The sequence below is a fragment of the Xenopus laevis genome, chromosome 9_10S (assembly GCF_017654675.1).
Source record: "Xenopus laevis strain J_2021 chromosome 9_10S, Xenopus_laevis_v10.1, whole genome shotgun sequence".
NCBI classification, from domain to species: Eukaryota; Metazoa; Chordata; class Amphibia; order Anura; family Pipidae; genus Xenopus; species Xenopus laevis.
The window spans coordinates 52,163,901-52,190,455 of NC_054388.1; the positions used below are offsets into that span (position 1 = coordinate 52,163,901).

At 41.6% G+C, this 26,555-nt stretch overlaps 1 protein-coding gene across 5 annotated transcripts in view; it reads right to left on the reverse strand.

The window, feature by feature from the left end:
- Positions 1-26,555, reverse strand: part of tns1.S (tensin 1 S homeolog) — a 199,378-nt gene that overhangs the window by 148,124 nt on the left and 24,699 nt on the right. Inside the window, exon 1 of one of the 5 annotated variants that reach the window (XM_041578023.1) lies at positions 8,490-8,904. The exons of the other annotated variants lie outside the window; for them this stretch is intronic. Within the exon in view, the coding sequence (XP_041433957.1) occupies positions 8,490-8,570 (81 nt within the window). The 5' untranslated portion in view covers positions 8,571-8,904. Of the gene's footprint in view, positions 1-8,489; positions 8,905-26,555 lie in introns of those variants that run through there. 5 annotated transcript variants of the gene reach the window in all.

The window sequence follows — 26,555 nt, forward strand, 5'->3', positions numbered from 1 at the left end:
CAATGTGTTGATTTTTCATTAGATGAAGTTACCCACAGGACTATTTGTATGCGCTAACTTCATTTTGAGGCCTCTAAATGCCAGATACTTTGATAAACCTATGAACAATGGCCACCAAACTGTTTGGAGGAACCCTGGCAATCATATTTAGGGTGCTTTTTCTTGGTGCGTAACGATACATGGGTGATATGGTGCTGGGAAGTTGAAGCTTTGAGGCAATTTTCAGATATTTCACCAAAACCGACAATTGTGGGAAAGCCTTACGACTCAGTAGTTTGGAGCAGAAAGGCATGGGTACCCATTTTAGATTCGGTAGAATGTGTACTTTCCAAAAATATATGGGTTTTGGGGGGTAAACATATATTTCTGTGTTTTTACCCCACAAAAATGCAGTCAATGTGTTGATCTTTCATTAGCTGAAGTTACCCACTGTATGTGGCACTTTTGGGCCTCATACAAAGGCCATTTATCTGCTAACTTGGTCCATGCCTGGTCAGACTTGAGCCTGTAGCTTTTATTGGTTTCTATATGGCAAGCTTTATAATTCACTGCTGTCACCCAATGTTGCAAGTTTTCAAGTCCAAAGGGTAAGTTACTGTGCATAAGAACCATAGGGGAACAAGCACGAATAAAGGGTGTTAATAATAGAAAAGTACACCTGTGTTGCTATAATGTAGTTAAAATATATTAAATCTTTGCTGAACTCTTGATACAAGGATTCCTGCTTAGAAACTTTATGATCTCTTGAAATTATGTCCCGCTCGTCCCTAACCGCAGCTGTACAACAGGAAGCCAGAAGAACTAAATGAAATCTTTTAAAGGAAGTATAAATCCTTTGTGAATTCACAGCACAGGGTATATAAGCAGCACTACATAAATACACATACAAATAATAACTTCTTTTTAAGGGAAATCAGAGTGAATTTCTCTGCCAAACCACCTCCATTCTGCACATCCCGGGAAGGAATTTTCTGGCAGATGTGAGCGGGTCCCTGGGGTCCCAGCAAATATGCAGGAGGTTAGAGGCTGCTCTGCGTTTCTGCAGTGGATTTATATTTCGTGTACAAGGCTCAGAAGAGTGCAGGGGAGATTGTTATCCAACCAGCTCTGTGGATCTGTGCTCCAACAATATCACAGCTGCATGAATATTAGCAGCAAATACTTCTCATCTACCGTTGGTAAATTAACAATAAGGATGTTAGGAGCACAACTACATGAGTCCATGGTTGTGGTTGTATGCTTACTTATATAAGTGAGATTTTAAAGGAGTAGTCTGGCAGGTCTGCCTACCAGCACAGACTCCAAACATATCACTCAAGCCTAGAAAAAAACATCTAGATAGGCTATATTGTGTATTACCATATAGCACATTTTAGTAATTGCAATAGGCAGTTTACTATTTCTCTATCTTGTTTAATCCCCAGTTTTATAAAGCCCTCTATAAAAATGCCACACTGAGCTCCCTGGTTCTTGATGCAAGAATTCACCATGAGAATACTGCTGTTTGGCAGTCGGTTAGTTATCATCCTATTATCTTATATATGGAGATTCCAGTTCCCAAAATAATTGGGCATGCTGGGATCTGTAGTCCAGCAAGAACTCAGTAAAAATCCCATTACATATTATACAGTAACTCGCCTGATTAGCTAAAGACATATTTTCTATAGGCTCCAACAGAACAGCGCCCCTGTCTGATTTGTGTTAAAAAAATAAAACTAAAAAAAAGAAATAAAACTGTTTGACTAAAGCACCCCCAGTAATGGAAGAGCCTCAATTTTAATTGACTTGCAGAGCTGAATTGATTAATATGAGAAATACATCCCCTTTAAAATATTCTGGTAGACATTTGTGACATAGTACCTGTATTTGGGCAATTTGTACTCAATTTTTGGTAAGTGCTTTGCCAGGCAAGTGAACTTCCCACCTGTAACCAATAATAACTCCAAGCCAACAACTTCCTACTGGGTGGGACAAGGTTAAATCCAAAGTCAGCCCATTTCCCCACAGTGTTTGTACAATCACTGAACTTATAGTATTTTTTTTATTGGGAAACACTGTATTCATTGTGAGGCCGATATAAACTGCCGCCAACATTTCTGCCAATCTTATCTCTGGCACTTACTTCCTGCCATTAAGGGACAGAGTCGGTACAACTGTCTCCATTGTGCTTGGTGCTATGGAAAATGTTGGTTTTACGGTATTATTGTCCTTTATTTATACATATTATATATAGTATTTATAATATATATATAAAATTTTTATTATCCCCAGGTGCAGCAGACATTGCTATCTAATTTCCCAACACATACCTACACCAAGGTAAATTTCATCAAAAGCCAATTAATGTGCATTTTTGGGTGTAAGGAAGAAAACTGGGGGCCCATGACCAAACTTACACAGATTTACAAGCACTCCATGCCTATAGAGCCCCAGTCAGAATGGACCAAAACCAAAGTGTGTGAGACGGCAACTGCAACAGAAATAATAGCTGCTAAGAAGATTATATAGTTTGAATGAACACAACACTCACATCTGTAGATTGGAAGGTTTGGGACTCATAAGGAACCCAATCTGCCTTCTTCCCATCTACATAAACAATAAAAACCAAGAGCAGATCTCACAGTGAGAGGTGTGTCTCCTAATATCACAGTGAGTGGCAGTGGCTTCCTGACCCCTGACCAAAGGTACAAACTGCCCGGGGCATAATCACTCACTCAATTATGTTCTTTCTCTGTTGACCTTTCAACTTTCATCCCGGCCAAAGGGAAACCCTGAGGAGTTTACTACTCCTATAAAAGCAAAAGGTCACCAGCTGAGGCTACACAGTGCCCTGCAGGCATCCCACAATGACCCCTGGCAACCATCAGAACTTGACTTCCAAAAGGAGGATAAAGAGGCAGGAGTCAGGCAGGGGAACAGGACAGTCAATTATGTCTTTGTGATCATGAGTGACCAACTAGACATGAGATGTCGGCTTGCTCAGAGGGCCTCCGGGATGCTGTGTCTGCTAATCATGTGGATCACCAAAGAAAAGAGATGTCAGATTGTCAGCTATACAGCCTCTCACTTTGCTAGTTAAATCAGTCACTTACATCTCTAGGATGCAAGCAGTGCTGACAATGTATATTAGACATTCATATATAGGGTAATTGATTCTGCCAAACTGTATGGTCCACAAATGGTAATTTAGACACAACAAGTTATAAAACAAACCCTTAATAATGTACACTTAAGGGCAGTAACGTAACTAGAGGGGGGCGAGACGTGCAGGGGCGGGCATGTACGTGGCGTCTGGTGCTGTGACATGCGGCCTCTGGGCGGCGCTTCTTAAAATCCGGCCCTGGTGACAGAATTCTCTGTTATACATACAAGAAAATAAATACTTCAGCAGCACTCCGATTATGGTGAAAAAATTTTGCTTTATTCGTGCCTCAAGCTAAGCGACGTTTCGAGCTTTTCCAGCCCTTTATCAAGCTTGATAAAGGGCTGGAAAAGCTCGAAATCGGAGTGCTGCTAAAGTATTTTCTTGTACGTGAACCAGACCTGGGCAGACAGGGTCACAGACGGCACCCGACGCTGCAAAGAGCGGTGAGAGTGTGTGTGTAGCACTACTTTGTGTTTGTAGAATTCTCTGTTATACAGATAGCTAGAATCTCAGCCATAAAGCAGAGCAGTGCTGCTGCTTTATGTGAAAAAAGGAAGCATTAACCCTTAGATTTTTTCCATACTACTCTACAAAATATTACACAGTGGTTTAAAGCATAAATAGGGGTCTTCCTGCAAAAATAAAACAAACATTGCTTGTACGTAAGGGCTATGAAACCAGCTACTGTATAATAATGCCTCGCTGGTCAGGTTGTAACACTGGAAAAAGAATGTACAATCAGCCATTTACTGGATGGGACTTTACACTGCTGAAGGCTGTACCCATGGTTCATTTAGGGCAGTGATCCCCAACCAGTAGCTCGTGAGCAACATGTTGCTCTCCAACCCCTTGGATGTTGCTCCTAGTGTCCTCAAAGCAGGTGCTTATTTTTAGTTGCATAAAAACGAAGTATAGTGCCAAGCAGAACCTCCTGTAGGCTGCCAGTCCACATAGGGACTACCAAATAGCCAATCACAGCCCTTATTTGGCACCCGAGGGACTTTTTCATGCTTGTGTTGCTCCCCAATTCTTTTTCCAATTCTTCAATAGCCATTGATCAGCTGCACAGTCTGATAATGCTGGTGGAAGTCCAGGGACAAGTAGTTAGTGATTGTGCAACTCACCTACTATTGCCTGTTAAAAGGCTATCAGTGAGCTTCTACCTTTACAGCAACTTCTAAACTAAACAAACTCATTAAAAAATGAACAGATAAAGTCCCTGCATCACTAGTTCCATCTCTGAGCAGTATCCCAACATTCTATGCAAACACATGCTGAATGGGGAACAGCAAATCTCTGTGTTTTTGTAACAGACTCAATTAGCTCTCTGACAAAATAAACACAGACATGCCAATTAAGCCTAATGATGCCCAGTGTGTCCCATAAACAAATTTTCACCTTACAGTGCTTATATATAGCGCCCGCACCACTCTAGCAAGAGCAGGTGCACTGGAGCACTGGGGAGCTGCGCATCCCCAGTGCTCCTCTGCAAGCGGCTAGGCGGCATGCTGTCCCTACCAATTTGCTGCCCTCCCCTAGGCCCAGGCCATTGTGGCCTCGCCACAAATCCGGGCCTGCAGAGGCCACCCCTTCAGACCAGAGGAAAATAACTTTAATTTGCAGCAGTGTAGGGGGTTCTTCACAGTGAGGACAGTGAGGTTGTGGAATGCACTGCCGGGTGATGTTGTTATGTGGCTGATTCTGTTAATGCCTTTAAGAGTGGCTTGGATAATTTCTTGGACAAGCATAATATCCAAGGCTGTTGTGATACTAAAATCTATAGTTAGTATAGATATGGATATATATAGTTTATATGAGTGTATGGAGGTTTCAATGTGAGTGTGTTTGTGTGTGTATGAATGCTGGGTTTCATTTGGAGGGGTTGAACTTAATGGACTTTGGTCTGTTTTCAGCCCAATCGAACTATGAAAAGCTGGCCATAGATGTTGAGATTTTTAAAAGATCCGATCATCATCGTGAGACAACAATTATCTCAGAACGATCCTACGATCGTACGAATTGTCCATCAACTAAAAAGACCAATTTGCCAGGAAAACAAAGGGTAGCTGCCTGCTTGTCCCTGCAAACATAGATAGATTGCACTGGGACCGACAAAGATTTTTTTAACCTGGCCGATCAATTTCCTGACAGATGTCGGACGAAAAATCATAAGATGTTCGATCGTTCGAATCCCACTAACCGCACGATAATTTCGAAGGATTTGTCGGACTTCACTAAAATCGGTCGTTTGGCAAGAGAAATCTTTGCATCTATGGGGACCTTAACTATGTAACAACGTTTAGTAAAATTCACATAGAGGGCAGCAGGGTGGCACTTTTGTCTTGCAGCTCTCCGGTACTGAGATCAATATCATCCAGTGCACATCTGCAGGGAGTTTCAAATTTTCTCCCCATATCTCTGGTTTTCTCCCATACTCCAGAACATACAAGCAGGTTAACTCGCTTCTGACTAAATTGACCAACGTGTGTGTGTGAACTTAGATTGTATGCTCCTCTGGGACAGGGACTGATGTGATTAATGTATAATCTCTGTAAAGTGCTGTGGAAATAGCATAACTAACAGGAAATAAATAAATTACAGGGTTTATTTAGCAACTGAAAACATGAATACAGCAAAGATTAAAAGAAGGCTTCAGGGCATGCCATCACCCCAATGCAGAGTCAATGGGGGAGACTAAAGGATTTACTCTTTGTGAGATCCATAAATGATCATCTTTGAAGCCATATGACCATCATGGCCAACTGTTATATCCCAATAGGGCAGATCTGCCAGAATAGGACTACACCAAGACCCTGTGTTGACCAATGAGATTTTCAAACCTACCCACCACCATGTTGGTGTCATATACACAGTGTCAGATTGGGACACCAGGGGCTCACTAAAAAGCATTAAATCAGGGGCCCACCAAAAAACCTTAGACCAGGGGTCCACCCTCAGTATTATTTTTCTTCCTCTCCTCACTCAACCTCTATTCTCTTATTCTCTTTTCTTTACATACTATAATCTATTGTTCCATCTATTTAGCCTCTTTGTTCTCATGGAAAAAGGGAATGGCCATGACATAGGCCAAATGTTTGGCAGCATGAGGATCCACTGACACCTGGGCTCACCGGGAGTTTTCTTGGTATCCCGGTGGGCCAGTCCGACACTGTATATAAACACAAATAAACTGCCAATTTAGACTGGAACTACCAAGTTAACTGTAAATGATATGCAATGTATGGCCTGGTTCACATGAGTGGGAATTATTTACAGTCTTGTTTGTTGTCTGGAGGGAGCTGTGTATGGTGGAACCACAGCCTACACATACAATGAATGTCTGGACCATCAAGCCATGGATCAATTTGAGATTAGAATAAGAATGTAAAAGCTAATCTCCGTCAATCTCAAACATATTTATCTCTGGAAGTACAGTACAGTACAAACCTAAAGAGAACGTTATCCTTTTTTTTTTCTAAATTAGAGTTAACTTTTAAATTACTTATTTTTTTATGTGTTGAACAGTTTATCTGACCCTTTTCATATTGAAATGTAAAATTTGGTTGCTAGAGCCAGCAACCTTGTCAATCAGAAAGCAGACTGAAACCAGGGCTGCATTTTACTTTTACGGTTCATTCTTTTTCTTAATTATCTTTAACTAAGTCTACTATTCATTTTCTAGTACAACATTTTTCAGTGCTGTGTATCCCAGTACCATAACTTTATAAACAGTTATTATATATACATACTTCATTCAAAGTAATGTCTATTGCTAAAAACAGCACCCACAAATTATACTGAAAGTTCATTTTGAGGTTGATCTTCCTTTTAATAAGTATTAAAAAAAAGTTTTATTGCCAATTTTCTAGGATAGTGTTGCCAATCAACATTTTACCCCTTCAGAACCAGACACACATCTAATCTGTACACAGCATGGGCAATTATCAACGGATTAAAACATGAGCTGCCTGGCTGCACAGAGATCACTGTAGTCTGCAGCGCGTATATAGATTAACTGCTAATTACTACTGAGGATGAACATTTATAGGTGTTACATTCTAACAGGATTAAGTGAGACAACAGCTCACACGCAGCAGCTGGAAGGGCCAGAATTTGAGATTCTTCCAATGATTAATTCATCAAACAAATACAGTAAAATGAAAGCTGTGTCACATATTTAAAAGACCTAACTGGGATTCTGTGGCCCCCATGTGGGTGGCTGGGGTGACAAATCAGCATTTGGCCTGCAGGTCTAAATATCTTGTATTATGTATATAGGGTTGTTCCTGATTGGACCCACCTATTTCTCAGTGAAACCATTACCCCTTCCCAATAGGGTCTGCGGATTGCTCCAGTCTGTGCCAACAAGACTCTGGCTATGCTCATTTACCAATAACCATTAGCAAGTCCATGCTTCCCCCTAAGGCTCTTACGTAATTACAGACTGGCAATAAATCAGAAACTAAAGTGCCTGCAATAAAAAGAGTGTGATGAATTCAATCAAAGCCATTGGTTTGGACTTCAGTTTTATAAACCACAGAGGGACTCATTCACATAAGAGCAATCACTGATTTCTTTATAAGCCCCTAATTACTTGCCGTGTCATGGGGGAGGTTATAAATTATTATTATTATGCCAGAGTTTCTAGCTATCGTTACAAACCTCCTAATTACTTCATATGTACATTCAACCCCCCATATCTCATGTTTATCGTTCATGTCACAGTTTTCTCTAACACAAACTCCAAGGTGACCTTAAACCTTTCTGTGCGATGCTGTAATTAGCAGCTTCATGACATCCCAGAAATTGCCAACAACAATGCCCACTTGGTTCCAACACACCAATTATGGCATGGAAATGCTGAAAGTCTAAAGTTTGTGCTACCAGCTTATTATAGGGGGCATTCACAATAAACAAAATGCTATTGGGATGTTGTACCTTGGGAAGCAAGTTGGAATTCTAGAGCTGTAACTGAACTACAACTATTAGAACAACAATGCTTGCCACATCAACCCTCAAAACTACAAAGCTGAATGGCTAAACAGCAATTAATGGAAATGCATGTCTTCACAGAAATGCTTGTAGCATGGATAAAACCATTTAGTATGTGTCCGGTTTTAAAGAGATGAGGTGGCAACGTTATCTGCATAAGTTACACACAGGGCATGGCATATTATCCTATACGTATGCACTTAAAGTGAAACACACTATTTAATAGTTGGATAAGGAACTTGACCTGGAAAGAACCAACTTTATCTCTTATACATGGCAGCAGAAGCTGTAATAAGAAAACAGCACTTTAAAAGAGCCATAAATGTGCTACATAGGGCATGTATCTACGTACCCAGAGCATACAGGATAGGCACAGCCAGGTCATCCTGTGGTCCGAACCAGTTCGAGGGAAGCAGTGAAATGCAGAGGGCATGATGGGCAAAATTACTATGGTATCCTTAAACCAGCAGATGCCTACTGAGCCGCAGCCATATACTTCCAAAATCCATAGTAGGCACAGCTACTACACAGGGCAACAAATGTGTAAATATTCCTGTCTCCTCTTCTTTAGAAGTAATAATCCATGAATAGAGATATAGGGCAATTCTCTCACTGATCCCTTCTCTCCCAGAACAGTTCCTGCCTTTTCTCTCTCCTTCTTTAACTTCTCCCTCATCCGCACACACACACAGGCTGCACACCTCCTGGGGAGAGGGAGGGACTCCTGGCCAGACCTTCCCTCAAACTTCTTTTTTATTCTCCAAAATATCCTCTCCCCCCTTCCTCTTTTATCCCCAGCCTGGCAGCTACAGCACCAGCAGCTTTTTTTTCCTTCTTCTTCCCTAAAAGTGTAATTTTCTGGAATTTCCTTTTTACCATATACCTCAGAACCACCCCACCCCCCAATTTTTTCTTTTGGACCATCATCCCCCCCACTTATACACCTCCCATCCATGCATGGGGGAAAAGGGTCTTATATTTCCTTCTGGCTGCTGAAAGCAGACCCCTGACTGAATAGTGAGATACACTGAGGAACAATGCAAAGATTTTGTGGGTGTGCTAACAGAGGCCAAGGCAAGCTCTTGATTAGGGATAACAATAGCATATGTAATATGTACAGCACATGTTCTATACCTATATTAGGTGTCAGATGAATGATCCAATATACCTTATAGAGGGGGGGCTCCTTTTGCCTAGAAGATAAATTATTGAAATCACCAGAAATCCTGTTTCTCTATATGCAGAATCTGTGCAAAAGCCAATTATTTTGTTACTGCTGAATGAAGACAGAATGAAGAGAAACAGATGCTGAGAGAAGAATAGTGAAGATAAACTCGATTATTTCCGAAACAATGCAGAATTTATGATTGATTCTATTTAGAAAGTTTCTTATTTCAGTATGATGAAGCTTATTTTAAATTTTCATTTTCGCAATAGTTCCGATAGTAATTTTTAGTTACACTACAACTCGAAGAATCCTTAAACACTTGTAGTTGTAGTTAAACAGTTGGTGGCTCACAAGCTGCACATACCTGCCCTGCCTATATCTATATTATTCCTAACTTAATTTAGCCTAGAAAGACCTGTCCTATCGAGTGGTACAGAGAATGAGCAACCACAGAGGTACCCTGCCCTGATCTTATGAACCCAGCATTTACATATCAACAAAATGATATCCATTATCTGGAAACCCATTATCCAGAAAGTTCCCGAATTACGGAAAGGCAGTCTCCCATAGACTCTATTACAATCAAATAATCCAAAGATTTATTTAAGAATTATTTGCTTTTTTTCTCTGTATTCATAAAACAGTACTTTGTACTTGAGCAAAACTAAGATATAATTAATCCTTATCAAAAGCAAGACTAGCCTATTGGGTTTATTAAATGTTTACATGATTTTCTAGTAGACTAATGGTATGAAGATCCAAATTACGGAAAGATCCATTATCTGGAAAACCCCAGGTCCTGAGCATTCTGTATAACAGGTCCCATACATGTATATTTTTGTTAATATATGGGAACTTTCAGCTTAGTCAGCCCCAAAGGCCTGCAAGTAGAGGTCTCCCATCTCACCTAGGGGCAAATTTATTTACCTGCGCAAATTCGCCAGCGCTGGCTTTGCGCAAATCGCAACACTTCATCAGGCGTAAATTCGTCTGGACAACGCTAATTCACGAATATCCGAAGTTGCGCACAGGTTACCGAATGCTTGCGAAGTTGTGCTAGCGAAAATACGATCGGCAGTTCGAAGTTACGCTAGCGTTCGCAAAATTTGCATATGGCGTGCAGTTGTACAATGGACGTATATTGCATACGGCGCGCAGCTGTACAATGGACGTATACGCTGCAGCAAATACATTACACTACACAAGGCCAGGGAACCTTAATAAAATTATATAAAGTTCTTATGATGCCCTACACATGTGGCCACAGTATAGTTTAGGTGCCATATGTTATCAAATGTAGGGGGGAAGGAGGGTACCCCAAAAAAAATTCTCTCTTTTTCAGCCTATCACCCTGTAAAAAGGAAAACACGCCAGCGTTTTTTTTGGGACATTCAGGAAAATCAGCATCTTAGTGAATTAGCGCAGTTAGTCCATTCGCCAATGTGAAAATTCGCCTGGCTTTAGAGTGCGAAGTTGCACCAGAGTCTATCTCCTTTGTTAGCGAGTTTACGCCAGCGCCCATTAGTAAATCGGCGAAGAGGCAAAATGATGTAACACTGGCGAATTTTCGCCAGCGTCAGCCACTTCGCCCGTTAGTAAGTTTGCCCCCTAGTATTCAGTTCCTTGACAAACATATTCAGCACCAGGAAGGTTATCTGAAAAAACTCTGACAACATGTAAAGAAACAAGAACTCTTAGAGGTATCATTGTATTCTTTCCATTCAGTATGGCAGCTCCCACCTACTACATTTTCTATTTCTCTGACCCTGTAGTCTGATTTATACCTAAGTCCCAGCTAAGTAGAGTCAGTGATTAAACAAATGAAATTTCTTCTATAAAAAAGCTGAAGCCCAGACACATGGCCCGTGGGCACAGACTGCTTGGGTGGAACATGCTGGTGTATGCGTTGGTAGATACCACACACGGGCAATAGAAGGGGACAAGGTGTGGCATAGGAATGATTCATTTGCTGGCAGGGGGGCAAAGGCTTCTCTGGTTCTGTTTTTGGGATAATTCCATGGGTAAATATAAAAGGCAAAACATCTTCTGATTAATCCAAGACACAGGGATTTCCCATGAGGGGAACTCAACATCAAGGATGCCAAATGTCATTTCTGTACAGGCAGGGATGTCAAATGTAACACATTCTTTTCAGTTGGGGTCCTACAAGTGTTCTATTTAGGGCCCATAATGAAATGGAATACAAGATTTAGGTTTTCAAGGCCCCATCAATGATTGGACCACTTACATTGTACCTCCCTGACTGCTGCATTGTGTAAAGCTAAGCCCTGCTTGACTGGCACTACCCCAAAGATGAAATGTTGTACCCCTAAAGATCTCTTGTTGTACTAGACACTGAAATTAAATTATAACACAAAAGTAGGACTACGAGAGCTCATATACAAGTAATGCCTGCTTAGGCAACAACACTTGGGAACTTGGGGAAAGTAAAGCAAAAAGAAAAATTGCAGTAATTTTTCTCTATGAAGCAGAACTTGTATTTACATTCTGGGCTTCCCATGAGCTCTGAGATGCTGCTCCAAATGCTTTCGCATATTTGTCAGTGTTCCCACAAACAATGGCTTAAATCACTTTTGCTGTTTTTCCATGACAGAACCTAGACCAGCCCATGCTCAACTCCATCCATGGACAGCTCTTGGAGAATCTCCTATGCTCCATTCTCAATGTACAATTTACTACAGCTACCAGCATCCAGGAGACAAAAGCTATTAGATGGTGCTTGGAGGTGAAAGACAGTAAAATCTAGAGCCACATTCAAATGTAAAGAAAAGTTGGAGAGCAATATAAGCATGCTAAACGTGTTGTGATTGACTATTGTGTAGATCCTATGTGGACTTGCAGCCAACAGGAGGCTCTGTTTGGCAGTATACATGGTTTTGTATGCAACTAAAGCTTGCCTTCAATCACCTGCTTTGTGGCTACTGGGAGTAACATCCAAGGGGTCGGAGAGCAACATGTTGCTCACAAGCCACTACTTGGGGATCACTGATCTAGAGGATCACAGATTCCCCATTGATACCTTTAAATTAAATTTTAATATGATGCAGAGAGTGATATTGTGAAATAATTTACAATTGATTTTTTATTATTTGTAGTTTTTAAATTATTTAGCTTTTAATTCAGTAGCTCTCCAATTTGCAATTTCAGCTGATGGATAGGGTCCAAATTACCCTATGAACCAAGCTGATTTGAATAAGAGACTAGAATATTAATAGGATGGGATCTAAACAGAAAGGTGAATGATAAAAAGTTACAATAACAGTACATTTGTGGCCTTATAGAGCATTTGGTTTTATATGGGGTCAGTGACCTACACCTAAGAGTTTGCTCACTTATTGGTGCAGAGTAAGCGCAGCGGAGCTCATGGGCGCCACCTTCCAGATTTCCGGTCTCCTTCTGTAAGTGAGAGCCGTATTATTATTATCTTCCGGTTCGTAGCAACTGTGCATGACCCAAAAGTGCCGAAATGGAGGAAAAGGACCCGAAGAAGACCAGAGATCCAGAAGATGACACCCATGAGCTCCGCTGCTTTTACTCTGCACCGATACATGAGCAAACTCCTAGGGGCAATTTCCAAGGGTAGTAGGTAGAGGATTTTCTTATTGGGGGTTTAGTTCTACTTTAAGATGTTGCTGTAGAACCACATGTTCAAAAAGCTTAATTAAGTGAATTGAAGTTTGGCTTCTAGATAGTACTCCTCTTGTTGCTGCTCCTGAGCTGAAAGAGGCAGGCATGTGTGTTTTTGGCACCCTGGGAGAAAAGGGTTAATGTGACCCAGACTGCAGATAGAAAACAGCTGACATTCCTGGCTCGGGAACCTGCTCTCGCCCTTATTTCTCATGCGCTGGCCCCCCAGCTCTCTTATACAAATCAGCCAGAACCCCCTGCCCACTTTTTTTAGGGGTGAGGGGCAATGTAAAGCATGAATGAGTCCAAAGGGAATTGTATTAAATCATTGTCTAAAAATCACTCAATATCCCTGGTCCTTATCTCATCCCACTTCCTCATCTGGCACAACTTCCCAGTACTGCATTGGAATTGTTTTTAGTCTACAATCAAAAGGTTAGTAAATGATGCAGGCACGTCCACTTCGGTTGGGGGGGGAATGAGGTAAAGTAAAACTGAAATAAATACATCATATTCATAAAAGCCCCACTGCAGTTCAGTGAATAAGCCATGTGTCCTCTGGGAACTAAACAGAAAATATATTTTACTCCATTTTAAAAACCCAGCTTTGGGTTAACTCCACTTTTGTGAATTTCATCCACCCATAGCAGGTCATTTTGTTTTTTGGCACTTCAAACCCAAAGCTGAGTGTAAAATTACCTCAGCTGCTGAAAACCCCTTTTATAAGCAGTTGTTGTTACCCAGCACCTAAACTAGATTGAGAGATGTTCTACAGCATCCGAATCACTGTCCTGCCAAGAAACTGATGCTTCCTTTTCTGCTTTTCACCAATGATTTTGTGGGCCTCGGGGAACCAGGGCCGCCATCAGGAGGGCAAAGGGGTGACTGTCATCTCGGGCCAAGGGGATTTCTGGTTCTATGGGGGGGGGGCCCAGGCATGCTGCCGAAGAAGCTGCTCTGGGGAAGAATGAAGCTGCTCCAGAGAAAAACAAAGAAGCTGCAATGGAAAACAATGAAGACGCCTGCAGCGGAGAAGAACGAAGAAGCTGTCACCGGAGAAGAACTAAGAAGACCGCTTGCCCAGGAGAAACTTTAAAAGTTCCATTGAACACCAGTTTTTTTTTTAACCCAATCATGTATCATAGACAGCCCATTCACAGGTTTGTTTTCTTTAAAACGCCTTCATTGAGACATGGGCTCTGACCTAGACAATCGGCAATGTTTCAGACCACCATTAGTCTTTTAGTGGCTTGATAAAAGACCAATGGCAGTCTGAAACTTTGCCGATTGTCTGGGTCAGAGCCCATGTCTCAATAAAGGCGTTTTACAGAAAAGAAACCCGTGAATGGTGTTGTCTATGATACATGAAGTTGGAGGTGGAAACTGCACCAGATTGAAGCGAATTGGAAGGGATAGGTGCTGACTTGTTGAACTGTTTTTTTTTAACCCCCCCCCCCGGCAACCAGTTAACCCAGTAGCTATCCCCTGGCCCTGACCACCAATGCTATTTTTTTTAACTTGCAGGGGGCACGGCACCAATAGTTCTTTTAATCTTTTAGGGAGCCCTGGCACCAATAGTTTTTTTAACTTGTAGGGGGCCCTGGCACCAATGTTTTTTTTTACTTGTAGGGGGCCCTGGCACCAATGTTTTTTTTTACTTGTAGGCAGTCCTGGCACCAATGTTTTTTAAATGCGTAGGGGGCCCTGGCACCAATTTTTCAACTCTTATAGCAGCCCCCAAGAACCTTATAGTCCCTTTGGCCACCATCAAATTTTATGGCAGTAGCATTCACTAAATAGACCAGTGTACTGGGATACACCACTTCATGCAATATGGGACTCTACAAGAGGAGAAACCCTGAGGAGAAGTCTCTGGAATTCATTTACACACTATGGACACATGGAATTCGAGAGCCAAGGAAAGCCTCAGCCCTCTAGAACTGAATTGGTTTGTTTCAAGGGTAACTCAGATTTGTATGTATATTTTTATTCATATAGTACTACTTAAGTATGTAGAGCTCTACAGCAGAACAATAATTTAATAGAACAGAGGTTGGTATAATAATAAATACATAGTACTGTTACATTAAAGATAAAGATCTTAGTGTCAAAGAGACAAGAAGTAGGAAATCCCTGTCCCATAGAATTTACAAACTAAGCTGGGTCAAATAGACAATTAGCATTTCCTTATATTGTGGCAGATAATTTATTAGCCATAAGGTTGGCTGGAGGTGTCCTGCAACAAAAAGCAAAAGGTCATGTTGTTCTATTCCATCCTGGTCACTTAGTCCATTCATCAGAATAATGAGAGTGTGATACTCTATAAGTGAGATTCCCAGAGCCTTGAGCAGCATGATTTAGGCAGCAATTAGAGCACTCACACAGAACGAAGGCGCTGCTCAGTGCAGCAGGGTACCTTCATGTAGTGGTTGGTCTCCTGCTGGGTGACTTTTCATTAGAAGCTGTAGATACCTAGGTTTCCTGTCTTTGGGATTCCTTTGGTTGGGTACAGAATCACAGCACAGAAAGAAAGGGCAGATGTGGGTATGAAGCTCCACAGTAAAGGAAAAGGGATAAGTTACCAACCCCCCCATTTCAGCCTGTAGGGGTCTGGACAGATTGGGCAGGTCACACTTCCATGCACATGTTTGACAGAGCTAACTTCAGTAGTTCCCAGGAGTTGTAAGGCTGAATTAACCCATTCCTGGTTGAAATGTATCTTTTTTTCAATACATTAAGTGGCCTATTAATGAGCTCACTCAGCTTAATGTATTTTTTGCTGCCAACCACTCATGCTCAGCATGTTATACCAGCAAAACCACTGACTCTCATATGCCCCCCTGATATCACAAGTAGATAAGAGTCTGGTACAATCAGTGGCCTGTGGCAGTGGGGGGTCCTGAGTCCTGAGAAAGTTTGATTTTTGGACCACAAAGTTGTTGGGGATTATAGGAGTGTGTGGTGTTGTGGTGGATCATGGACAAGTTTACCAGACTGGGCATAATGGTGTTTGACTGGGGTGGCTTAAGGGTGTGAAATTATTTTTTTTTTTTTGGGGCAGCCTAGACAGTAGTAAACTAATTACAAGGGGAAGACCCTGCTAAGTAAGCAAGATGTTGGCAAAATCCAGAGCATGAGTGTTAAACTTGGCCTTTTCTGGGATGAATTGGTAGCTTCTTAATTTATTTATGGGGCCAAATTGGGATCCATCTTTCCACAGGGCCTGCGCATGTGGGTAATGTGAGGGCCCAGGAATGTTTTTCTAAAATGTTTATTCATTATCTGTTATTTATATTATATATCAGGGCTGTCCAACTGGCGGCCCGTGACCCCCCCCCCTTGTGTGGCCCCCCACCTACCTGTTGTGTCTCCTTACCATGCTTAAACTTTAAATGGTATCACTACAGAGATTAACTGGCCCCTGCATTGTCTAAACCTCAAATTCAGACTAATCCCCTGTATTGTTCACACCTGTGATCCACCTTCATTGTTCACACTTGTGACACCTCTATTGTTCACTCCCCTAAAGTCCTGTACTGTTCACACCTAATTCCTAGACTGAAACTGCCCACATTGTTCACCTGTTCACACTTTATACAAAATGCTACTGGGGCAGCAGCACTGTGTCACTGTATGTAGTACATATTAGACTGATCCTGATATGTTTCCATATCTCTTGCTCTGTTCTGCTTTCCATATGCTCTGCCTGTGTGTGCCCTGCTCTGCCTGTATGTAACGTACTCTGCCTGTGTGTGACATACTGCCCTGCTCTGCCTGTGGAACATAAGCCTGATATTTGTTCTGAGGCAAATACCAATATTGTTAGGGGCCCCTAAGGTGTTTAATCATGTTCTGGGGGTGCTGTGTTATCCATGGGGAAGAGGAGGCATATGGATTTAAGGGTATGTCTTAATATGACAACTTTTTTTTTTACATATGAGTGATAATTGATATCCCTGCACTGAGCACCAACCATTTGGTTTTTTGGTGTGCTACCACAATTAATGTGGATATGGTCTTGTGGTAACATGGGTATGGTTTAAAAATAGGGAGTGGTCAACACTGGATGCCCTTATCGGCCCTCCACTATGTAGGCCGGAAAAATTTCGGCCTTCGGTACCACAGAAGTTGGACAGCACCTTTATATATCTACAGATAATACATATCTGTTACTATATATTTTATATATATTTTAGGGATGCACCGAATCCAGGATTCAGTTCAGGATTTGGCAGAATCCTTTTGCCCGGCCAAACCAAATCCTAATTTGCATTTGCATATGCAAATTAGGGGTGGGGAAATGTACAGAGATTATCCATCATTCCCATCAGTCTCTGCCCCAGTGGAGTTTTGAATCTAAGGTCCCTATCACATTCATACAGCTAAATCAAAGAAAGATCGGATTAGCAACCTTTCCCAGCTTTACTATAAGGAAGCTCACTTGTTTTCAGACTTTTTGATTTTCTATTTGTGATTGTTTTTCTAATATTAAAGTAAGGCTTTAGTTCGCCTTTATAAGGACATTCTACTAAGGACTAAATTTAAGCGATTGCAAATGTTGTAAATCCAATCCAAATAATTTCTAGATCTCTGTGCTGTTTTAACGCTATAGAAAATCCCAACTTGTTGTTCTTTATAATGATATTTGCATTAGCATTGTCTGTGGTTACCAGAGCAAATAGAAGCAAACAACACATTACATGAGAGGAATATAAATTACTATCTGAAAGTTCTTACCTGCCCCCAACCACATCCCATAGAATGAGACCTGTACCCCTTTCACACAGCTTTCTTGTAGTTTCTCTCTCTCTCTCTCTCTCTCTGTTCCAAACATTCACAGAGTTTTTTTTCCACCAAGAACATTTTTCATTCTTAAGAGGAAATATTTCCAATGGAATGAGTGCAGGAACTGCTTGTGTTGACTGACTGTCAGCGCTGCTCAATGCGTAGCCTGCAGGTATACAGGAGGGAGGGCTGGTAAGAGGATCTAGTTACCATTAATCCCCAATTATTTATCTGAGCTCAGAGAAAGATTCCCCAGGTCTGTTAATAAAGGAGAAAAAAAAAAAAATCCCCAGGGCATAAAACTGCCTTGTCGTGCGTAAGGACCAGGGCACACGCTGCTATTTCGGGAGAACAGTCGCCCAGCGACAAATCGCTTCTTCGGACAGCTAATCTCCCTGGACTGCCTTCCCACCGGCTAGAATGTAAATCGCTGGCGGGATGGCAGTCGGATCACTTTGGCTTACCGAAGTTGCCCGAGGTTTCATCGTGAGGCAACTTCGGGCGACTTCAGAGAATTTAGTGCTCGGAGTGCCATTTACATTCTAGTCTGTGGAAAGGCAGTTAGGGGAGATTAGTCGCCCGAAGATGAAGCGATTTGTCGCTGGGCAACTAATCTCCCGAAATAACAGTGTGTGCCCTTACCCTAAGGAGACAACACCAAGATAAGACACTAATGACATCATCATATAATAATTCAGTGCAAGAACATTTATAATTCCCTGGGAGATGCAGAGACCAAAGTCCTTGGGATTGTCTGAACACTGACTGGTGGTTCTCACCATGATGCCTATTGTGCTGTGACTCACAGGTACTGTGGGTGTATAAATGCACTGCAAACAGTTATAATGTGAAGCATACACAAGGTCTGTCCAAGTGGAGATTAATGCAGCCCTTCAATGTTTTTTGAGGCCCTCAACCTATACAAAAGGTTCACTGACTTGTTTATGACTTCATTATAATTATTCTAAAGTGGCCCACCAAATGCTACAGTCTACAATAGTCTGACACAATGACATGTGGGCAACTGGACAGTTGGGAAAACAGGATAGTTGGGAGGTATGCAATGAGAAAAGAGAGAAATACAACAATAAAATTTTAAAAACGACGGTTTAGTGACCCTTTGAATATAATCAGATGAGTAATCCAAAAAAGGCCACTCTGCAAATTGTCAAACTATTCAGCCATTCCAGGACTATGAATAGCCCAGGCAGGTAGCAGAATTGTTTATACAGTTGACTTGACCCATCTTGTTCTACTCTATAAAGGCAATTCAATGTTTGATGCCAGCTCCATGGGATTGAAATGGCACAGTACCACTAAGCTGGTAGGGTTAGAGCAGTATTAAGTGTTTGTTGGCCACACAGCAGAGACTGGAGGGGCAGAGTGGGGGAAGCACAGGGTTACCTTAGATCTCATCTCACTATTGCATCTGCCAAAGGTCTAAGATTAATCTCTGCTTGAAATTGCTGGATAAAATTCCATTCACCTGACAATAACTCTCTCAGCTAAAAACCTCCAAAGAACAGCCAGTACTTTACATTAATTAGGATTGTAGTGAAACAGTGTGTGGGGTTGGGAGTTCGATGAAGCTTGATAGTAAATCTTTATTAACCTCTGCGGTGCCACTGTGGTGCTTACACAGCTGCCTGCGCTTGCAATATCAGCACCATTTACATGAAACTAAGCAGATCTGTAACCTATTCGGATGAATAAGTGCAGGCAGAGGTTTGTGGTAACACTGCATTGCGGCCGCATAACTCGACTAATAGTGGTATCATTGCAGCTATTTACTATTGTCATTAGTAATTGATTAATACTATCCATACTTCCAAAATGTATGTAAGAATTTACATGAAATTTTTAGTTTTAGGAGCAAAAATACCTATTTGAATGAATAGATGGTCTCTTAGGTTTAGAGTGATGGCACATCAATTTACATCTCAGAAATGGGTTCAAAATGCCCAGAAAAAAACATCTTTCAAGGCCTTCACTTTCAATCATATTACTATGGCAACTGCCTGCAAGTTGAGGTGCAGTTAACTGATACTATGTAAAAAGTAGAGAATAGGAAATCCGCAGTCTGACATTGCATATTATTGACACTAACCTGCAGCAGTTTGTCTCTTGGCAATGCATATGCAAATTAGGTGTGGGAAGGGGTAAACATTTTTTACGTCCTTGTTTTGTGACAAAAAGTCACGTGATTTTCCTCCCTGTCCCTTATTTGCATATGCAAAATAGGAGTCGGATTCGGTTCGGCCAGAAGGATTCAGCCGAATCCGAATCCAGCTGAAAAAGGCTGAATCTTGGCCGAATCCCGAACCGAATCCAGGATTCGGTGCATCCCTATATGCCATACAGGCAGTAATAATATTAATGGGATAACGATATTATATATATATATATATAATATATATATATATATTTGCCCCTCCCCCTGTGCACTCTACTGATTAAAATAGTCCATCACACTTATATTGTGCATCACTATGCAGAGCTCCTGGGAGAAGCAATAAAGTGAAGGAAGCAGTGTCAAAACTTGAAAGTGCTCAGTGCATCCCTCCACTCCTTGCCTGTTAATTGCCCAATACGGCCCCCTCCTACCTCTCAACCCACTTCTAATCCCATAACTCTGCACAATCTGAGTGAGCAATGAAGTCAACAAGGTCGGCGGAGAGGGGCTGCACAGCATGTTCCTTCCGTGAGCAGAGACAGAACTAAGGGAGTTCATAATTGGCTCACATCAACTCACTAAATGACTTGAAAAAAGTATGAGAATGTCAGTTAGACCTGTTTAGTAGTACTCATCACACGAGGCAGCACTCGATGCGTTCACTAGTAGGGGCCATGTCACTGCGTTCATAAAGAAAGCTGCTTTTGACCAAGGAATGGCCAGTGTTTTGGAAAGGGTTAGTCAAGCAGCATCTTCCATCTGGATTCTGAACTGCCAATGCTCAATGATGCTGGGAGTTGAAGTCCACATATGGAGTTGGGAACCCACTGAACGGGCAGAGGTCTGTCCAGGGGTAATTATAGTTATAGCGTAACAAAAGCAGTTGACTGCAGGTTGGAACAGCAATCATAGAAAATATCACTGTTACCATTATGTCTCACTTTAGACAACATTCCCCCATTACAGGTTCTTCCCTAAGACCATCATACCTTAATAGACACATTAAGACTCATTTATCAACACTGGGCAAATTTACCCATGCACAGTAACACAAAGCAACCAATCCATAAATGTTTTTTTTTTCAGCCAGCTACAGGTAGAACACTGAATACAGTTATTTGATTAGTTGCCATGGATTACTGCCCATGAGCAAATTAGCCCAGTGTTGATAAATGCGCCCCAGTATCTTCACTTACAATATCTTCCCTAAATTACCTTGCTTAATTATATATGCTGCTCCTCAGTTACAGATTCTTCCTCAGACTCAATATTACCTTACTATACTGTACATACTATTCCCCAGGCCAGGGTCATACTCTGACACGTCTTGCCTTACTATAAACACCACCCCATGGTAACAGTGTCTTCCCCTGATATCATCATGCCTAAACACCTCTGCCACTGTCACAGCTGCCTTTCCTAAAAACATCTTACTATATACATTTTTAGTATTTACAGTACGCCCCCCATGCCAACATGCATTACTATACACCAGGAGTGCCCATACTTTACTAATGCAAGGTCTACTTTTAGTGATGATGTCCTATTAGGATCTCCATTCATAAAAGCAGTGTTAGCATTGTGTTCCATGGAAATTATTACATAAATATTGATTTATGAGTAAATGTATATTGCTAACAAACAACTATTTCTTATGTAACCTTAACTTAATATCTAAATGAAAAGCATGAAACAACAGAGTGATTTAGATAAGCAGTTTGTTGATAGTGTCTTGAGATCTACTGCTCACCAGCTACAGGTCTACTGGTAGATCCCGATCTACCTTTTGGGCACCCCTGCTATACACAGTCTGACACACAAGTCACGAACCTCTTCCCACCAAAGACATACATCTGTGGAGCACAAAGAGTTAAGTTTCTCAGTATAACACCCAGCATAGACTAACACCCAGCAAAGAGTGGCACCCAGCTTTGAGTAAAAGCCAGCAAAGAGTGGCACATAGCAGAGACACCCAGAATAAAGTGACAGCCTTGTTTGAGCCCTGAGAACACAGATTTGAGGATGCAGATGCTTTGCAGCAGTTCTGGGTTCTGCCTGGCGACAATGAGAAGTTCACTAGTCATATTAGTGTAAATGCAGCAAACAGTCTTAACAAAGGCTGCACAGTTTGGGTTGGATGACCCTGATGGATGTCACTTACCTTGTCTCTCCGACAGGCACGCAAGGGCAGCAGGCAGGTCAGCACGTATTTCCCCCACTGGAGCAGAAAGGCAAAACATCTAGAGAAACGTGCCATTTGCTCTCTCCTTGTCTTGGAGTATAAAGAAAGAAAACGCCAGACCAGTGCCCCCTCTGTTGCTGAGTCCTTCTGGTAACTACCTTCCCCTCTACAGAGCAGCACTCACTAACCTGCAGCCCCTAACTCAGCTCTCATCCTTTCCCCAGATCCCTCCTCTCCATACATCCAGAGCTGTCAGATCAGCAAGTGCCTCTGTCCAGGGCTCATAGTTGGAGCCCAAATGCCCCAACCAGTGCAGAGTGTCCCTGTGTCTCACAAGCTGCAGTGGTGCCTTTTCCCCACAATCTGACAAGGGCATCCTGCTGACCCATGCCCAGCTTCACCAACTGGTACCCAGCTCCGCATACCAGGGAGAACATGACTGCAGAAGGGCATAAGGGACAGAGAAAGGTGAGAGCACCAACCTATGCAATATAACAATATGGCCTGGGATTCAGCTCAACAGGACCCCCCCCCTCTCTAATACACAGCATTATGACCGTCATGAACAAGTCCTGAATGTGCCAGGAATTTTTATTAGCACTCTCTGGAATTATCTGCAGGGGAGGGGCATGGTCAGACTATGGCATAAAAATGTACGCTGGTGTTTGAAGCTATCGGAAATATCAGTTGCATTACCCTTAAAGGGGAACTATCACGAAAATCAAATAATGGATGGACAGGTATGACGAAGATAAAAATATTCTCTAATATATAGTTTACCAAAAATGGATACTCTTTTAAAAAAAAGAAATAATATTTCAGACTGTTAGGAGTCTTTCTCTGAGAGTCAGTTCAACCAATTGCTGAGTGGGCGTGGCTATGCCTTGATGTGATGTCACAAACTTACAAGCAATGTCCCACCCTCCTGCATGCCGAATGCAAAGCAACCTCACAACAACTGTACCCCCTAAAACTTCCTTCTTACTAAGGGATCTTAGACAAGGGTGCCCACCCCAAAGGAATGCAGAAAGAAATGGAGCCCCTTCTTTTAAATGATGATCCAAACGTAAGTAATGTGACAAGTGCAGGCTCCTATTCCCATATAGCAATAATGCTAGTGCTTGCAATGCCAGAAATAAAAGTTAAGACCAAGTTTGACCATGCCCATTTTTGTGGCCACACCCCTAATTACCATGTTCATATTAGAAAATTTGGCAGGTTATTAAAGTTTGAACACATTTCTCTGGTTTTTATGTGTTATTACAGTTTTGCTAATGAAGGTGAATATCTCTCTAAGATGCAAGTCACAATTTCCCCAAGATACTCGTTTATCTTAAATTGTTACAATTGTTTCTTTTCTTGTCTGAAATTGTTACAAAAGTATCGAAGTCCACCTGCCATGTATTCTGGGCTCTGTGCCAAATTACAGTTTTAGAAACTTTGTATTTTTTTCTGGCTGTTCAGTGCAGGAAATCAAAGAGAAAGTCAGGACATTTCAGTAACAATCCGGGACTGTAGGTTGAGCTTTCAAAATCAAGACTGTCCCCCAAAAAACATATTTTCAATCCAATTATTTATTATAATATCACTCTTGTATCCAACGTTTCGGCCCTTGTTGGGGACTTTATCAAGGATCCTTGATAAAGGCCCCAACGAGGGCCAAAATGTTGGATACACGAGTGATGTTATAATAAATAATTGGATTGTAAATGCTTGGAGTGCTGGTCCATTTCGAAGATTACATATAATATTTGACCCAGCACCCCCGAGTGGATTAACGAGTTCAGGTACCTCCAGAAACATTATATATATATATATAGATATAGATATATATATATATATATATAGATATATATAAGTTTAGATCTTGGCTAAACGTAGAAGTAGTAGAAGTAGTGTATAGGGCAACCTACCCCGACACCAGAATATCTGCCCAGGAGTTGGCCTTTAAAGGGAATGTAGCGCACCAAAAATCCCAACGTATATACATGTAGTGTGATACTCATGTAGTTTGGGGAAAACATAAGAGCCCAAGGCATGTAATATTGCAATTATCTTCTTTATTGCTTCACCTGTTATGCTTTCCTCTTGGATCTTCTAAGCACTGTTGGCTCAAAAAATACAGGATCATACACTGGGAATGTGCTACAGTGTTATAAACTGCTTAAACATGCACTATTGCAGACAAGCCTAATTTTTATTGGTATTGTCCTATTTTTCACATTTTCAGAAATGAGTCTAAGTGAAACTGCCACCCACGGAGCAACTGATTCAGTGCTTACTCAGTTTCACTCGTTGCCAGCTCATAATAATCTAAAGTCGTTTGACAATGATGATTTGGATTTCGTTCGGGCAGACACTTGAGATCTGGTCAAATCCTAAAGCAGCAAAATAGCATCGGAATTCTGCCATCCCTAAATGCAATTAAACATTATTAATGTTTAAATTAAACTAACTGGCTTGCACATTTTCAGTGATACATATCAGTTTAGGAGCAGCACTCTTGTGCAATTTCCTATAGGATGGTGGAACCAGAATGACTGAGAGATCACGCGCACACTCAGGCCCTTCGTAAGATAATGCTGGTGCCCAGAACCTGAGGGAGACGGCACTCCCAATGGATCAAGGAAAAAGAGAAAGGTCTGGCACACGGAGCTAGTTAAACCGGGGTCCTACCCCTGGTAAGTTTATTGCAAACAACAACGTTTCGGAGGGCGTTCCCCCCGAAGGGGGAACACCCTCCGAAACGTTGTTGTTTGCAATAAACTTACCAGGGGTAGGACCCCGGTTTAACTAGCTCCGTGTGCCAGACCTTTCTCTTTTTCCTGGAACCAGAATGACATCACTTGAGACTTCAGTGGGATTCAACATTGCATCAAGGTGGTGCAAATGGCGTCACAATTGGCTGTGCTGTCAGTGCAGTCATTCACCATGTATAGTGTCAAATGCAAAGCGGATGGCATGGGCCATAAGTTCTTGCAATGGCTGCAGCCTGCTGAAAAGATCTAAGAACAGCACTCAATAGTAAAATCCAGGTCCCACTGCAACACATTCAGTCTACTAGAATAGTTCCACCCATTATTTTCTTTTGGAAAGCACATGACCAGGCACAATTACTTGAGATGGCTGCCCATACACCAATATTACAACTAAAAAAAATACACTTGCTGGTTCAGGAGTTACATTTTACATTGTAGAGTAAATGATTAGTTGTGTAAACAGTGTCATTTAGAAATAAAAACGGCACCATAAAATTCATGACAGAATCCCTTTAAGGTGACCCATTGGTTTGATATTACTATGGGACAGGTAACATTGTGCCTGTAGCTGTGCATTCAAGGAGACTCGTGTTTAGTCCTGTAGGGTGGCTACACTAATGATTAATAGGATAATGCAGCCCAACTGGCGTACACACTGTTACACACACAAGGCATAACTAGCCAAGGCCTTAAGGAATTTACTTTATAATATTACGCACCTCCTGGCGCAGAGTCCAAGAGTCCTGGCCCATGCCCAGACACAAGGCCAATAGTACAGTTGCTACCAAGGGTGTAAAAGTCAGGTATGAGGGGGTGATAAGAAATCAGCAACAGAGCAGTAATTGCAGGACCAGTGCATTTCATGAGAAAAGTGCATAAAGGTGTCAGTCAGCAGGAAAAATAATCAAAGAGCAACAAAGCAAAAAAACACTGGTAACCATAAGTAGATGCCTTTGAGCTGCAGCTTATCCAACATCATTATACTCAGAATAACACATTTTAGTAATCAAGAGTTGGATTCATCTCCCATTCTTTTGGCCAATTGTTCCCAGTGGGTAATGTTTGTGGTCATTGCTAGGTATTCTCCTCCAATGCTGTTCTTGAACTACAACCTTTCTACTGTAGCCAATGGCCTAAAAAGTTTATAGAGAAATGCTGCTCCATAAAATTGTGATAAGAAAACTGAGAGGGCTGGCGCCTTTGCAGCAGTGCGTTTTTCAATGATTTCAACAGTTTCCTCTGCTGTTGGTTTTCCTGGCATGCTCCCCGTAGTGGCACAGCTTACAATCTATCATCAGATATTGAGATATGGGTAAAACATTTACCAGTGTAAATATTATGAAGAAAAACAACAGGATAGTGTCCCTTTAAGGAACAAGAAAACAATACAGCCCAATGTAAGTGAGCGGAGAACAAGGCATCTAATTAAAAGAGAGCAATGCAGCAAGCCAAAGAAATGTCAGACATTCAGCAGGACACTTTATCTAGATGTGATTTCTCTCTAATGAAACCCAATGGCTGTAAGTAATTAGAATTCTGCAACCTCTGCAGGCTGTACAACTGAGAGCAACTCAATGTTACTTTCAGCAGCAAATTTGGAAAACACAATGTTGCAATTTCAGGTGTTGCATGGAAATGTTGCAACAGAGTAAGATTAAATAATTGGGGGGAGTGCACTTGGAGTACTGTGTTACAATGTAACT